Source organism: Rhinatrema bivittatum, chromosome 16, assembly GCF_901001135.1.
Source record: "Rhinatrema bivittatum chromosome 16, aRhiBiv1.1, whole genome shotgun sequence".
Classification (NCBI taxonomy): domain Eukaryota; kingdom Metazoa; phylum Chordata; class Amphibia; order Gymnophiona; family Rhinatrematidae; genus Rhinatrema; species Rhinatrema bivittatum.
Window position 1 is genome coordinate 41,852,971 of NC_042630.1, and position 17,780 is coordinate 41,870,750.

At 44.3% G+C, this 17,780-nt stretch overlaps 1 protein-coding gene across 1 annotated transcript in view; it reads right to left on the minus strand.

The window, feature by feature from the left end:
* Positions 1-17,780, minus strand: part of LOC115077509 (vomeronasal type-2 receptor 26-like) — a 57,587-nt gene that overhangs the window by 24,872 nt on the left and 14,935 nt on the right. Inside the window, exons 2-4 of the mRNA XM_029579800.1 lie at positions 13,261-14,064; positions 3,443-3,670; positions 2,000-2,126 (exon numbers count right to left, since the gene is read on the minus strand). Of these exons, the coding sequence (XP_029435660.1) occupies positions 2,000-2,126; positions 3,443-3,670; positions 13,261-14,064 (1,159 nt within the window). The remainder of the gene's footprint in view (positions 1-1,999; positions 2,127-3,442; positions 3,671-13,260; positions 14,065-17,780) is intronic.

Below are 17,780 nucleotides of genomic sequence, written 5' to 3' on the forward strand. Positions count from 1 at the left end.
GAGTTCCTCCTTGCTCTGAGTTCCCACTCTGAGCTTCCTTTCTCAGAGCAGTCTGCTCCAAGTTCCTTTCTCTAAGTCTTGAATCCTGAGGTTCAGACCTGAATCCATATCCTGAACCGGGTCTCTGGAGTCCCTGCATCTGCTTCAGTCTTCGTCTGAAATCTCTTCTGAATCTTCACTTGAAGTCTGCTTCATCATTCAGCACGGTCTGCTACCAGCCAGGAGTGGCTGTGTAGGGTGCGCGGTGAGGCGGTACACCTTCAGTACTCACCACAGTCGATGTCAGTTTGGAGTACACCTTCAGTACTCACCACAGTCGATGTCAGTTTGGAGTCTGCTTCACCTCCAATGTGGCCCATGACCTGCCTTGATTGGCCATGTAGGGCATGTGGCATGGCAGCATTCCTTCAGTCTTCTTCATCCTGAAACCCATCTGAAACATCATCTGAGTCTTCGTCTGAGTCTTCATCTGAATCCATGTTTGAGTCTTTGTCTAAGTCCATGTGTTCTGCCCTCAGCCTCTGTCTGTCCTGTCACATCTTCTGTTCCCTATGGCAGGTTCAAAAGTACTGTTGAGTGGCCAGAGGGCTACTCCAGAGACCAACATTGTGTTGTTGAGTCTCTCTGATGCATCAGAGGCCAGGGACACTGTCTCCAGCCTGTCTGCCCATGCTTGGGTACTCCTCGCCTGCCTCGGCACTTCCCAGAGCCCTTATAACATAATAGTAACATACTACATGATGCTACATAAAGTACCAACTGGTCAATCCAGTATGCACAGCAAATTTCTCTGCTCAGTTTACCCCATGCCAAAATGTTATACAAAAGTTACTACAGGTTACCAGATTTCTTGATTTCCATCATTTAGCTACAAGGGTTCCTCTGTGTCTATTCAATGTCCTTTTGATGTCCATCACCATTCTTTTATATCCCACCTCTTCAAGCAGGGAAATCCATGGGTCCAGCACTGTTTACATTAAGAAATATTTCCTGGCATTGCTCCCGAGTCTCCCCCCCTCACCCCCCGCATGAAGGTTCATATCAAAATCACTAGTTCTTCAGCTTCATTACCATTGGAGAAGCTGAAATTCATGTGCAGCTTTAATACTTTTCAAGTATTTAATAGCCTCTCTCATATCTTCCCTGCTTCTGCTCTCCTCCAGGGTAAATCTATTTAGGTCATTCAGTCTCATCTCATATATCATTCTGTACAGATGCCATACCATTTTAGTTGATTTTATCTGGATGACTTTCATCCTGTTTCTATCACTTTTGAGATACAGTCTTCAGAAATCAGCATGATACTCCATTTGAGGCCTTACCAATGAACCACATATGGGCTGTTCACCTCCTTTTTCTTGCTACTTAAGCCTCTCTCTATGCAGCCCAGCATCCCTCTGTCCTCAGTCACTGCCTTGTCACATTGTTTCACCACATTCAGGTCATAGGAGCCTATCAACCCAAGGTCTTATTCTATGTTCATGGTCATGAGTCCTTCAGCTGCCATCAATCACAGCTCATTTGATTGTTACAGCCCAAATGCTGACTCTGCATTTCATGGCATTTAGTCTTTTTTCTGTCAAAATTTAAAACATTCTTTGTGGTTTCTCAGATCACTTCTCATCCTCTCCTTTCTCAGGAGATCTTAGTTGCAGATCTTAGTTGACAGTGTCTTATATATTAATTTATAATATCATTGTATAGTACACTATGCATTCAGTTTAATCATAACTATAATTTATTTATTTATTTTATTTATTTTATTTTATATAAATAAATAAATAAATAAGTACACTATGCATTCAGTTTAATCATAACTATAATAACTGTTTTCATTTTTATATTAAAAAAATGAAAGCCTAACAGGGGAATAATTGAGAACACTATATGGGAATTTGATCTTCTTCATAAGCTTTGAAGACCTTTGAGTTTTCTAACAGTGGTCAAAATTAATAATTTGCAGCCATGAACCCTCCACATTTTATATCAAATCACCTACCAGTTTGGTTGGAGGCCTCTCCATCTGGACAGGGAATACAATCATAGCAGCAGATGGGTTTTTCTTTACTGGTTAATTTCCTGAATCCTGGAGGGCAACTCTGACTGCATTTGGACTGTGGAGGTGTCTAAGTTTTGAGAAAAGCATCTGTTAGGTTGGGCTGTAATTGTTTCTAGTTTCTCTTCACATATGTGAAAATTCAAACCATTTATTTTGATGAATTCCTTTCCAGTGTACTCAGCAGATTATGACTGTGAGGTATGAGCCCTGTCTGATAAAATATAAAATGTGAAACTCCTTTCCATCTGGCGTCGGAGGTTTTAGTTTAGCTGGGAATTAATCCTTTCCTGTATACAAAAACTTCATAGATGAACTTTGAAATCAAGAATTGTAATCAAAAGCATATAGCATTATTTCTGCTCCCTCCATTAGCTGGTAAGAGAATACAGTTATTTGTGATCATTTCTATTAGAATAACAGAAAAAATATGGGACTTTATGGATAGTGTGGAAGTTATTGGCATCCTTGAGAGTCTCTTTATGTGAAAGCCCATCTGTCTAATGTAATTTCTCCTTGTTCCTCCCTAAATTCTCTAGGTATAAATTGTCATTCTCTTATAGATTAAAATGAGATTTACAAAGTCTGTCCCTCTTTATCTTAGGATAAGTCAGTATTTTTGGCACCTAATCACATAGCAGCCCTTCTGAGCATTCATAATATTATGAATTAGTAATTAGCATTTGGGAGAAACAAAATAGGAAATGAGACACATTTTCCTATTTCAGTTTGGATCTTTTTCAAAATGGAACAAGAGAAATTCCAACAAAATTTCCTCAGAATCTCATTTTGTTTTGAAAACGTATTTAAAAAAAACTGTTGATGATTGGGCCTAGGCTTTAAGGTGGGGCCTCGCATAAGGCCTAGGCCAAGGTTGTGGCATTCTACTGTGGGCAAAGCCTATTCAAGGTCACACCATTGGGACTAGCTGGCCCCCAGTGCATAGGCCCAGGCTGAAGCCTCAGCCTTGCAGATGCTTAGGTCATGGCAGGTAGCCATGACCTCAGCCTGGGCTCCATGCAAGGCCACAGCTTGGGCCAGGGCTAGGCTTCATCTGCAGGTCCTTCTCGGATGGGTCAGTGAGGGCCATGGAAATTCCTGGCCCTGGTATTTTTCCAGTTAAAAGGGATGAGTTGGGTGCTCCAGAGGCCCTGGGAGGTCCCTTTTCATACTTCTTTTTCCAGTTTTTTTTTAGAGGTTTCAATGTTTATTTCTTTTATTTTTTTTTAAATAGATCAATGAAGTAAACATTACATGAAACAAAATTTGTGAGGAAATCCCTCCAAAAAAATGAAACAAAACTTTCCCATCTTTCCATACTTGTTATAAATGATATTTCCATGATTCAGTGCCTTCTTTCATGCTATAATGTGCCTTAACTCTAACCTGGGTAAATGCGCTTTCCCATACGATCGCCTTCTCATTGATGATGAAATCCTGTCCCGAGGGAGCATTTGGGTTATAACCTCCAACAACTTCAATATTCTGTATCTTATTGGCTAGAAAGACTGGATTTATAATATAATATCCCCCGGAGAAGTCACCATTCTCATCAAAAGATAGATCTTCACCTAAAACATTCTTAAAGTGGAGGTTCCTCAGATAGTGATTGAGCTAAGGAACAAAGGGTAACTTTTCAGGGGTGTCCCAAAATGCAATGTGGCTCAAATATTTTCAGGCATACACAATATATAAAAACAAACACATTTTCCCTTATTTGAGCTAAATTAGATAAAGTTGTATATAATATATTATATCAATCATTTACAAACTGAAATCAAATGCATATCCTTGACTGAATATCCACACATGTATTTATTTTAGGACTCCATTCTAATTTATTTCTCTATTACTGATAGGGATGTGAATTGTTTTTTGACGATTTAAAATATCGTCCGATATATTTTAAATCGTCAAAAATCGTTACAGCTGCGATACAATAACAATTCCCCCGATTTATCGTCAACAAATCGTAAATCGGGGGAAGGGGGAGGGGAAGGGGGAGGAGGGGAAAACCGGCACACTAAAACAACCCTAAAACCCACCCCGACCCTTTAAAATAAATCCCCCACCCTCCCGAACCCCCCCAAAATGCCTTAAATTACCTGGGGTCCAGAGGGAGGGTCCTGGTGTGATCTTTTACTCTCAGGCCTCCAGTGCGTTGTAGAAATGGCACTGGCGCTACCTTTGCCTTGTCATATGACAGGTCAAAGGTAGCGCTGGCGCCATTTTGTTTTTTGTCCCCCGACGTCAGGAGCGTAGGAGATCGCTCCCGGACCCCCGCTGGACCCCCAGGGACTTTTGGCCAGCTTGGGGGGGCCTCCTGACCCCCACAAGACTTGCCAAAAGTCCAGCGGGGGTCCGGGAACGACTTCCTGCACGCGAATCGTTTTTCTGTACAAAATGGCGCTCCTGATGTCGGGGGACAAAAAAACAAAATGGCGCCGGCGCCATTTCTACAACGCACCGGAGGTCCGAGAGTAAAAGATCACACCGGGACCCTTCCTCTGGACCCCAGGTAATATAAGGCATTTTGGGGGGGTTCGGGAGGGTGGGGGATTTATTTTAAAGGGTCGGGTGGGTTTTAGGGATGTTTTAGTGTGCCGGTTTTCGATTTACACGATTTACACGATATTTAAAAAAACCAAACTGCGACGATCCGATTCCCTCCCCTTCCCAGCCGAAATCGATCGTTAAGAGGATCGATCACACGATTCACATCTCTAATTACTGATGTACGCAGTAAAACAAATAAGTGAACCTCTGTTTCATTTTTTTTTCTTTTTTAAAAAATGTTAGAACATATGAACCTAAGTTTTCCATATTGGGTCAGACCAAAGGTCCATCAAGCCCAGTATCCTGTTTCAAAGTGGCCAATCTAGGTTACAAATACCTGGCAGGATCCCCAAAAGTCAATAGATGCCATGTCACTTATCCCACGGATAAGCAGTGGATTCCTCCCAATTTCACCTTAATAATGCTTTATGGACATTTTATCCAGGAACTTGCCTAAATCTTTTTTAAAGCAAACTACAATAACAGCTTTCACCACTTCCTCCGGCAACAAATTCTAGAGTTTAATTATGTGATGAATAAGAAATATTTTCTCCTATTTGTCTTAAGTATTTCACCTAGTAACTTCATTGAGTGTCCCCTAGTTTTGCACTTTTTGAAAGAGTAAACAAACAATTTGCATTACCCGTTGCACTCCACTCATTATATTATAGACCTCTATCATATCTCCCCTCAGCCTTCTCTTCTCCAGTCTGAAGCATCCTAACCTCTTTAGCCTTTCCTAATAGAAGAACCCTTTATTATTTTGGTTAACTTCTTCCCTACCTTTCTTAGTTCTGCCATGTGTTTTTTAAGATGCGGTAACTATTTTTTGCCCAAATTGTCATTGACTGTAGGATAATCAAACTAATTTCAGAAATACTGCTCACTGTTTCCATGGCTATTTGAAAATTGAGATTGCATGAATAAATCTTTAAAATGCCACTGAAATAAAACCATTGCTCCTTGTCCCCTGGTTTTTGTAAGCAAATTTTGCCATAAAAGGGGCAACTTTAAAATATCTGCAAGGTCGGGGGGGGGGGGGTACTTTTTATCCTCAGACATTGTACCAATTGTCAAAGAAGGAAACTACATGGACACTTTCTCTTAGAAAATAGCATCTGACCTAACAATAGTCAGCACAGAGTCCCAAGCCCCACTATAACTCTTTCCATTGCTGCCCATGGACTTTAAGCCACATGTATTGTGGACAATTTACAAAAGACGCCTTCCAGTCAAGAAAGCACTCTTTAGCCTGTAAAAATGGATTTGAACATAGTAACATACAGCCCGATACTGTAAAACCGCGGGAGAGCGGACGAACGCCCGCTCTCCCGGTGCACGCACCGGCCCTTCGCCGGTGCGAGCTATCCAGTATGCTCCAGCATGCAAATTAGGCGACGCGGTGCAAACGAGGGAAAGGAGGCGCTAGGGACACTAACGCGTCCCTAGCGCCTCCTTTTGGCCTGGAGCGGCGGCTGTCAGCGGGTTTGACAGCCGACGCTCAATTTTGCCGGCGTCGGTTCTCGAGCCCGCTGACAGCCACGGGCTCGGAAACCGGACGCCGGCAAAATTGAGCATCCGGTTTACGGCCCGACAGCCGCGGGCCGAATTCAAATTTTTTTTTTTTTTTTTTTTTACTTTTGGGGACCTCCGACTTAATATCGCCATGATATTAAGTCGGAGGGTGCACAGAAAAGCAGTTTTTACTGCTTTTCTGTGCACTCTCCTGGCGCCGGAAGAAATTAGCGCCGACCTTTGGGTCGGCGCTAATTTCTTAGAGTAAAATGTGCGGCTTGGCTGCACATTTTACTTACTGGATCCCGCGCGCATACCTAATAGGGCCATCAACATGCATTTGCATGTTGAGGGCGCTATTAGGTGCCGCGGGTGGGCTGCGTGTTTTCCTCCCCTTACTGAATAAGGGGTAAGGGAAAACACGCGTCCAGAGCAGGCTGACAGTGCGCTCCGACGGAGCACACTTTACTGTATCGACCTGATAGTAAATAACAAAATAGACCAAAAAGGCCCATCCAGTCTGCCATCAATGATTTTCTGTGCAGCTACCAAAAGCGATCATCGCACAGATCTGCCGCAGCAGCAGCAGCACAGGTTCTGCCCCCTCGCCCCCCCCCCCCCCCCCCACACACACACACACAAGGGACGGAGAGACCGTGGAAGGCATGGGAGCCAGGTCTCTCTGCGGCGCTGGATGGTGCTTCCTTCTCTCTCTGCTGCGGCTATCAGACGAGTGATCGATCAGTCATTCTGGGCCCTCCCCCCTTCTGAGGCAATGTTGGACTTCGGGAGGCAAAGGGAAGGCCTCCACAAAACTACTGCAACTGATCTATATGCTGCAGCAGAGACAGACTGCATCACAGCATGGCTCACTCTGCTTCTCCTGTCCCTGCCTGTGGGCACTGCCAGGGGTTTTCCCAGCAGTCTTGGTCCTTCTCCCCTTGCATTCCCCGCATTCTTGCTCCCTCTAATATTCCACTCCCCAGCAGTCTTGCTCATGAGCCTCCTCTCCCCTCTCAGACCTCCCAGCCAGACTCATACGCAGTGCAATAATGCAAAAACAGAATCATTATCATTCCTCATAAAACAAAATAAAGAAATATAAATCAATCATAATACTAAACCATATGAATAAAAACAGTATTTCAAAACAGATTACAGAGCATCTAATAAATAAAAATAGAATTTAAAAAATTAAAATATTTACAAAAAATGAATATAAAAAGATAAAGAAATTCCCTTCTCTATACCTGGGAACTTTTGATTTTCAGTCACCCTGAGATTGTCATGGAATAATGACAAGAAGAAGGGGGAGAGGGGAGAAGGGAGAAGGAAATACACAAACTTTTTCCTTTCTCTATCATACACACACACAAAAATAGAACTCTTCTACCTTCTCTTCTTCCTCCCCTCTTCCACTTCCTCACTCTTCCTCTCCTTCAGTCTCACTCACCTGTCCCTTTTCCCTTCCCTCAGTCACTCAGCCCTGTCTCCATCACTGGTCCCCTTTCCCTTTCAGTCACTCACTACCCCACCCCTTCCCTCTTAGTCACTCACCTCATGCATTCCTCTAATCCCTTGTCTTCCCTTTCAGTCACTTACCCTCCTCCACCTCTGCCGCTGGGCAGGGTGAGGTCCCCCGGCAGCCATGGCAGGACTGCTGCTATCAGTTATGCAGCCCTGAGTGATCAATAACTGTGCTGCCCCTTCCTTATTTCTTTAAAAAAAAAAAACCCCCACACAGAATGTTGTTTTCCCAGGAACCAAAACACAGCAGAAACTGTCATTCTCACACTCTATGGCTTGCTCCCTCTGACAATCTAAACTTTTAAAATTGACTCCACCTCCTGAACATCTATGACAAAACTGGGCAGGAGTCAGCCACTAACTGGTATGTAAAAACGGTGCCGGCTGGCCTGCACTGCTCTTGTAAAGCACCTAGTAAAGCAATAGGGTATTAGGCCTATTGCGACATGCTGGGTCTGGGTTTGGTTCTCAGAAAGTCTTGAGTAAACTAAATGACAATAATGATATAGTAAACTTCCCATACTAAAACAGTACTAACTGCCAGCACTCAATCCTATCTATGAAAAGGAAACACTGCAAATATTACACCAGGCCTTAAAACAAAAATAAATGTCCTGTGGGAAAAGTAATGAAACCAGGCTGCTAAAAATCCTTCCATAGAAAATACATGCTAGCAGAATACCCCACCTCAGCTAAACATGCAGAGCACAGATTCAGCCTCCCTGAATACAGAATAAGGAGATCATGAAGTATAAATAGAATCACAGGGACAGAAACTGGACTGGAAAGTGTAACAAGTCAGATTCTGTATGCAATGCAGCAACGGGGAAACAAACATCACCAGTCCTCATAAATCATCAAACAATAAAATCATGGAATATTAATCAAGCCTATTAGTAGAACCACACTAATAAAAATAACATTTCCAACAAGCTAAGGAACAGAATAGCATTCAATAATTAAGCTATCATACAAAATTTAAAACAATTTCCAAACAGCAATAAAATACTTCAAAATGGCAGACACAATAATTAAAACGACAAGGAAGAAAAATTCACCATTCTTCATGCTTGAAAATGTCATTTCTAGTCATCCAGAGCATCTAGTGGATTAGAGGGCACACAAACTTTCTTTACACACAAAGGCAGGCTCACGTTCACACATACACACACTTCAGACAGGTTCCCATTGACACACACACCCATACCAGACAGGTTCCTATTCACACGCACACACACACACTGAAGCAGATTCCCATTCATACACACACACAGAGCCCAGAAAGGTTCCTATTCACACACAAACCCCGCAGGCACATCTGCTTTTTGCTGGAGGAAGTCAGCAGCAAATGATAGGGCCTAGACTGTTCCTTAATGCCGTTGTAGTAAGCCTCTCTCAGCGGCACGTTTCTGGCGAGGGGGGCCAAAAAATATTTCTGAAATTCTTGGAGAAGCATATCCCATGCCAGCGTATAAAAGAGGTGGCCAATTTCAGAGCCTTTCCCATAAGTAGTATTACCCAACAGAATTTATTTACAATGACAGAAAAGAATGCTGGGTAATGGTGAAAATGTAAGTCTCATTGGCTCATAAGCCGGCAGTGGTGCCCCATATTCCCCTCAAATCATTTCTTTGTATCAGATTTTCTAAATGTTGGTAGTTTTAGTTATGCAATGTTTCCAAATGCTGGCTGATTGGCAGCAATTCTTGGTATTGCATGTGAAAGTCTGTTGATTATGTAGCTGATTTATCTACTGCAATTTTTGATATTATGTTTGGAGGGTTTGATATTTATGGTTATACTCTGAATATCTATTCACCACAAACCATATATCAAACTAGACTGGAGACAATATCATAGGCTAGTGCTTACAATGGAATTTCGATCCGCTGTCTCTTGCCCTCAATGGGCCGCAGGCAGTAATCAGCCTGTGAGCTCAAACGATTTTTAATCATCTATTGTCTCCTGTCTACCCACCCCTCACTCCAAAAAACATATTTTATTTAATCAAATAGTATATCAACCATTAAAGTGCAAAATTATCAAAGCAGCTGAACATATATATTTCTCAGAATCTATTACTTTTTACCGGCTTAGTAACCCATAGATATTTAACAAAAATATTGCGGCACAAAAGTGGTCACTCAAATATCAAAAAATATACTTCCATTGTTCACCCCGACATGGTCCATGTTTCGACTCACAAGGAGTCTTTTTCAAGGGGAATGAAGATGACAGATCACTATGTCACCGGTGTATTATTTTCATTCAGTTCCGGAACGCCAGAATCATAAAGCTCAAGTTCACAACATGGCGATTCACGCCTTTGTATATTTTTTGATATTTGAGTGACCACTTTTGTGCCTCAATATTTTTGTTAAATATCTATGGGTTACTAAGCCGGTAAAAAGTAATAGATTCTGAGAAATATATATGTTCAGCTGCTTTGATAATTTCCACTTTAATGGTTGATATACTATTTGATTAAATAAAATATGTTTTTTGGAGTGAGGGGTGGGTAGACAGGAGACAATAGATGATTAAAAATCATTTGAGCTCACAGGCTGATTACTGCCTGCGGCCCATTGAGGGCGAGAGACAGCGGATCGAAATTCCATTGTGAGCACTAGCCTATGATATTGTCTCTAGGGATGTGAATCGTGTCCTCGATCGTCTTAACGATCGATTTCGGCTGGGAGGGGGAGGGAATCGTATTGTTGCCGTTTGGGGGGGTAAAATATCGTGAAAAATCGTGAAAAATCGAAAAATCGAAAAATCGCAAACCCGGCACATTAAAACCTCCTAAAACCCCACCCCCGACCCTTTAAATTAAATCCCCCACCCTCCCGAACCCCCCCCAAATGACTTAAATAACCTGCGGGTCCAGCGGCGGTCCGGAACGGCAGCGGTCCGGAACGGGCTCCTGCTCCTCAATCTTGTTGTCTTCAGCCGGCGCCATTTTCCAAAATGGCGCCGAAAAATGGCGGCGGCCATAGACGAACACGATTGGACGGCAGGAGGTCCTTCCGGACCCCCGCTGGACTTTTGGCAAGTCTCGTGGGGGTCAGGAGGCCCCCCACAAGCTGGCCAAAAGTTCCTGGAGGTCCAGCGGGGGTCAGGGAGCGATTTCCCGCCGCGAATCGTTTTCGTACGGAAAATGGCGCCGGCAGGAGATCGACTGCAGGAGGTCGTTCAGCGAGGGTTTCTGGCGCCTCGCTGAACAACCTCCTGCAGTCGATCTCCTGCCGGCGCCATTTTCCGTACGAAAACGATTCGCGGCGGGAAATCGCTCCCTGACCCCCGCTGGACCTCCAGGAACTTTTGGCCAGCTTGTGGGGGGCCTCCTGACCCCCACGAGACTTGCCAAAAGTCCAGCGGGGGTCCGGAAGGACTTCCTGCCGTCCAATCGTGTTCGTCTATGGCCGCCGCCATTTTTCGCCGCCATTTTGGAAAATGGCGCCGGCTGAAGACAACAAGATTGAGGAGCAGGAGCCCGTTCCAGACCGCTGCCGTTCCGGACCGCCGCTGGACCCGCAGGTTATTTAAGTCATTTGGGGGGGGGTTCGGGAGGGTGGGGGATTTAATTTAAAGGGTCGGGGGTGGGTTTTAGGGGGTTTTAGTGTGCCGGCTCACGATTCTAACGATTTATAACGATAAATCGTTAGAATCTCTATTGTATTGTGTTCCATAACGGTTTAAGACGATATTAAAATTAACGGACGATAATTTTAATCGTCCTAAAACGATTCACATCCCTAATTGTCTCCAGTCTAGTTTGATATATGGTTTGTGGTGAATAGGTATAATACTATTTCCCTCTATTAGTGTTTACACTTAGCTTGTGTGAGATAACTATCGAGAGGTGTTGCTTCTGTTGAGTGATTATACTCTGAATATTGCATTTGGAGGATAAACACTTTTCCTAGATATTGAATCTGCTCTGTTGAAATCATGGTTGGGAAGAAAGAGAGAAAAAAAACAAGATTTCCAATACTTCAGCAATATTCTAGCAGAGTTAAAGTCCTTTTTCCTTGCACACTACAAAAGCTGGGTAACCAGACCAGTTAATTAAGGGTGTGATCCTCTCTCTAAGAATGGGCTGGGTTCACAAAAACAAGAAAAGGATCTCCTAGCTCAACTGAGCTCTGACTGAAACTTTCTCCTTCTCTATGGATGTCTAACAGAAAAAGAATTTACAGTTCCTACAAGAAAAAAGGAAAAATAATATTAAGCTGCTGAATCTCTTCAACTGGGCTGGAACAATCTGCCAGAGCCTTAGCAAAGCAACACAATAGTTGTTCAGACCCGGTAATAAACTGCTGGCCAGCACTTAAGAATAGGTTGATGAATAAGGTGGGTTTAATAGGAATCAGTGGGATCCTGGCTGGACACAGCCCAGAAAGCAATTTCTGGGAAGTTAACAACACTACAGCTTCCCCACTTCTTCACAGGTAAGATAGCTCTCTCCACAAAGCTGCACTCCACCACCTCCAGAGCAACACACATCAGAAAGCTTTTTCTCATTCTAGAAATCATATTATCACTTTCTTCTGTGCAAAGAAAGATATCTAGATCAGATAAAGGATTTGATATCTATTTTATTGAAAAATAAAAGATATCTGATCAATCTAAGATTAAAATAAATAATGTATATGGCTTCAAGGAGAGATTTCTTTTTAAGAACATAAGAAAATGCCATACTGGGTCAGACCAAGGGTCCATCAAGCCCAGCATCCTGTTTCCAACAGTGGCCAATCCAGGCCATAAGAACCTGGCAAGTACCCAAAAACTAAGTCTATTCCATGTTACCGTTGCTAGTAATAGCAGTGGCTATTTTCTAAGTCAACTTAATTAATAGCAGGTAATGGACTTCTCCTCCAAGAACTTATCCAATCCTTTTTTAAACACAGCTATACTAACTGCACTAACCACATCCCCTGGCAACAAATTCCAGAGTTTAATTGTGCGTTGAGTAAAAAAGAACTTTCTCCGTTTAGTTTTAAATGTGCCCCATGCTAACTTCATGGAGTGCCCCCTAGTCTTTCTACTATCCGAAAGAGTAAATAACCGATTCACATCTACCCGTTCTAGACCTCTCATGATTTTAAACACCTCTTTCATATCCCCCCTCAGTCGTCTCTTCTCCAAGCTGAAAAGTCCTAACCTCTTTAGTCTTTCCTCATAGGGGAGTTGTTCCATTCCCCTTATCATTTTGGTAGCCCTTCTCTGTACCTTCTCCATCGCAATTATTTGATTTAGATGGTGGAGCTCCAGGGTGTGTTCTCCTCCTCAAAACCCTCAGTCCTTCATTTTCCTACCGTACTGAGTGATTTCAATCATTTACCTCCTTTTTCTCCATTAAGGGGCATATTTACTTGTTAAATACAGCCAGGTTAAAGACCTTTCAAATACTCACTCCCAACAACATCAGCTTCACTTCTACTAAATTATCCCAGTCTGAGCAGCATTTTGTGACTCCGGGCTCTGAGCATCAGTAAGAGAATAAAGATTTCTTGCTACCTTCTCCCTTTAAGGATTCCCTTTCACCTTGTGTCATTATACATCCCTTCTTTTCTTCTAAACTAAACTTTAACAATCAACATTACCTTCCATGGAAAATAATCCACAAAATGTTTACTTTCTCCACTCCGCATGGAGTTTCCAGAGCCAGATGTGACCATGTCATGCAGTGCATGTGCCAGGGCATAGACAGCATTGTATATACTGTAGCTGCTCCCAAGGAATTTGGCAGTACACTGTCTCATGAAGACACTTGGTTCATCTCTGCTACATGTTCGTATGATGCTCTTATGGCAACTGCTGTTACACAGGCTCCACCAAAAGAAATTAAATTTATGATATTCCGGAAGTAGGGTAGGATTCACCTCCTGCACAAATTTTGAAAAGCTTGGAATGTTCTTCTCTACTGTTGTGAATGCCAAGGTGTTGTTCTTATTCTTAGTATTGAAACTTATATCGTATATATCTGAAACAAAGTCTGATTTATGTGTTGTGATCCAGACCTTGCCAGGCACCTGCAATATGTCTATTTTATCTAATAGATTATATGCAATTTCTCCATGACAATAGTATATGATCACATTAGTCGATGATGTATATATAGTCTCATTAATTTTATGTATTTTCTCTGCTGACAGGTCATTGGTGCGACTGAATATTTCTGTGAATTCAATACAGCCACTGTTCTGCTCAATCCCTTCTTTCAGGAAATTGAGAGCCCTCATGCTGCTTTCATCATCAGATGCAATGATGCCAACCCAGGTCCAGTCAAAATGCTTCAGTATCTTTAATATTCCCTTGCAGAGGTGCAGCTCATTAGGTATTGTCCGGTAGAAATAAGGAAACTTAACAGCATCACTCATTAAAAGGTTCTCCGAGGCATAGCTGATCTGTTGAGAAAAAAAAAATCATCATTAGCTTTGTCATGGTGAGACTACAATTTAAATCCCATGATACATATTTTAAAATAATTATCCCTCTCCCTTCATTCTGACTATAGCTTTAGTACTTTTTGTCTTTTATGATATTAGAAACATGCTTTTATCATTAAGTGATACAATAGGAAGCGGGGCAAGCAGGTATTGCCCTGTGACTATTAACCTGGGAACAAGTGGCAGTTAGCTTAGGGAGAGAGGGGGTTGAGGGAAGAGGCGAGAGAGTGGAAGCAGGCAATGGCAGTAGCAACAATTTCAAATTGCTGCATTGCTATTGGCTGTGTGAGCGCTGAAAGCGGGTTAGAGGCACATTGGTCAGTTGGGCAGAAACAGCAGGCAAGAGGCAGAAACCTGTTTTCTGTGTCTCGCTAGTTGTGGAGGCTCAACTGCGCTTTTTCGTGGGTTTTTTTAGAGCAGTGTCAGTGAAGGAGGTTTTCGCGGTTTTTGAGATGAGGAAAGACAGGAACAGGCAAGCTGCGAGAGCAGACGCGACGCCGTCGAGCCGCCAGCCCGCTCCGGCAACCAGCCACATGGATCTCCAGGTGCCGGTTCGCTTGATCCCCAGGGACGGGGTAAGTCGCCCCCCCCGGCGGCTCGATTGCCTCCACTGCGCCCGCGGCGGGCCTGGCCCCAGCTTCCTCGGTTCCCCCCCTCACCCAGCCTGGTTCCTAGGTACGGGATAAGCCGCACTCCCCTCAGCGGCTCGACTGCCTCCGCTGTGCCCTCAGCGTGCCTGGCCCCAGCTACCTCAGTTCCCCCCTCCCCCAGCCCCCCCACTCTCACCCTCTCCGATTTGGGGGAGAGTGGGGTCCAGCCGGATGATCAGCTTGCTTCCCTGACGCCTCCTGTTTTGCTTACTGGCGCTCCTCGGCTTGTCAAGCACGATTTGTCGTGCACTTTCCGAAGGGGCCTGCCCTCGACTGAAGAGTGGGGTCATAAGGGCCTGGTCCGCCCCCCAACGCGTCCGCTCGTCGAAGGATTCCCTCGAGCTGCAGAGGAGAGCGAAGGGGAGGAGGCCCCTCCCAGGAGCTCTCCAAAGTGCAGGCTCGGCCGGGCTCTGCCCCTGCCCCGACTCCCTTCCAGGGTTCTTGCCGGGGCAGGGGAGGTTCCTTCCCAGGCTCCGCCTATTAGAGGGCGGAGTAAGGATGGAAGGGGGCGAGCTAAGGGTTTTGTGGGAGGGTCAGTAGGAGAGAAAGAGTTCGGGCCTGCTGGTGAGGCCAGTGTGAGAAAAGGGAGCAGAGGTAAAAAGCATGGGAGTTAAGCAGCCCGGTGGGCCATAAGAGAGTAGGACAGGGCCGTAAAAGGCCAATTACAGGTGCTCAAGGGGAGAAGGATAAGAGCAGCCGGCGACCAGTACCCTCCGTCGGGAAGGCGCAAGGGGAGGTGGAGATGAGGGAGCGCAGCATCCCTGTGGAGGTGTTAGCGAATATTCTCAAGCACTATTTCAATAAAGAGCAGGAGGAAAGGAAAGGGGGCTGGAGAGATCAGGGGAAGGAACACAGGGCTTCGGAGGGTGGCTACCTTGGGACAGCAGGGAACAAAAGAGACGGTATCTTGCAAGGGGAGGCGGCGGGATTTAGCATATGGGCATGGTCAGCCTGGGGCATATAGTGCATATGCGGGAGGGGAGTGGTATGCTTTCGGAACGGAAGGGTTTTGACGGGGGGCAGAGGGATTTTGAGTCTGTTGCAGGTCTGGATGGGGAAGAAGTTCCAGGTCCGTCAAGGCAGGAGGCATGGAGGAGAGAGAGCCCGAGGCACAGAGAGAGATAAGCAGAAGGCGATCATCGCAGACCAAGCTGCCTGGCCGAAAGGGCGTGAGCGAAGGAACTGAAGGGGGTGCAGGACGGCGGTGCAACACGAAGGAGCAGGTACGCAAGGTCATATAAAACAAGGCAGAAGGGTACAGAAAAAGAAAAGGAAAAGGTCTCTTAGGAGCTCTTCTTCGAGCTCCTCGTCTTCGTCTAGCAGTTCGACTAGCGCGGGTCAGGGTAGGATTTCTGCATTATGCGAAGGTCCGAGACAGGATGCGGGGCATCCGGCGCTGGCTTCCTTAACAGAATTGTGGGAGGAAGTTCCTACATGATTAGTTAAGAGAATCCGTAAGCGTAAGTTCGTTGACATATTTAAATTACTGGAAGGGCGGAGAGGGAGAAAAAGAGAGAAGAAGAGAGCTAAAAAAAGGGAAAAGGGGAAAGTTCAGGACCAAAAATTTCAAAGAATATTGTGAATTGGGTTAGGGGTTTTCTTCGTTTGGCTAGTGTAGTCAGCCATTTCGATGCTTCTCAATATGGGGCGTTGAAGTCCTATGCGGACAGCATATTAGGCGCTTTCAGGGATTATGACGGTTGGGCTTGGCTCAACTACGACGAAATTCCAGATCAGAAACCAAAGGAAAAGGCTCACTGTGATGGATATCTCTGCCATCAGAGGCACTAATCCTTTCCCTTGCACAAAGCAAGGAAAAAGTGGATAACAAAACTCAACTAACGAGGTCACAAAAGGGAGTCCAGAAACAGCAGTAACCTGAACGAAGAAAGCTGGAAAGCTATGAGCACAAATGCTCGTAGTTTGGGCAATAAAATCCCAGATCTGCAAGCCCTAATGGTGGAGGCGGACTTGGACGTTGTTGCTGTCACGGAAACGTGGTTTACGGAATCTCATGACTGGGATACGGCAATACCGGGCTATAACTTGTTAAGGAAAGACAGAGAGGACAGGAAAGGGGGAGGAGTGGCTCTTTACGTCAGAAACAATATCCAAGCATCGGAGCTGCAAGGAAGATGGGGCAATGAAGAAGCACTGCCATTAGCAATGGTTACAATGGTTACATGGAATAGACTTAGTTTTTGGGTACTTGCCAGGTTCTTATGGCCTGGATTGGCCACTGTTGGAAACAGGATGCTGGGCTTGATGGACCCTTGGTCTGACCCAGTATGGCATTTTCTTATGTTTCTTATGTTCACTATGGGCCAACCTAAAAAAAGATGGGACAATCCATTTTTATTGGAGTGGTTTACAGGCCTCCAAACCAAAAAGATGAGCTGGACAGAGATCTGGTTAATGACATCCACAGGATAGGGAAGAAGGGAGAAGTGGTGATCATTGGAGACTTTAATATGCCAGATGTAAACTGGAGAATCCCATCTGCAAAATCTAATAATAGTAGAGAAAGAAATAGTGGATGCCCTGCAAGTATCTTTGTTCAAACAAATGGTTATGGAACCCCACAAGAGAAGGAGCAATACTTGACTTAGTACTCACTAATGGAGATAACATCTCTGATGTCCAGGTGGGCGCCCACCTCAGCACCAGTGATCATCAAACGGTATGGTTTAATATCACAAAAAAGATACGGAAAGAAGCACAAAAACCCGCGTTATGCAGTTCAAAACACAAAACTTTGATGAAATAGGGAAGTACCTGGAGGAAGAACTAAAAGGCCGGGAGATATGAGAGATGTGGATCAACAGTGGACCAATCTAAAGAAGCAATTGCCAAGTCAACTAATCTATATGTTAGAAAGTAAAGAAAAGTAAAGAAAAGCAAAAGAAAAATGAAACCTATCTGGTTCTCAAAGGAGGTGGCTGACAAAATAAAGGCTAAAAGAACAGCTTTCAAGAAATACCAAAGAGAGGAGCACAAGAAGAATATCTGGTAGAACTGAGGGAG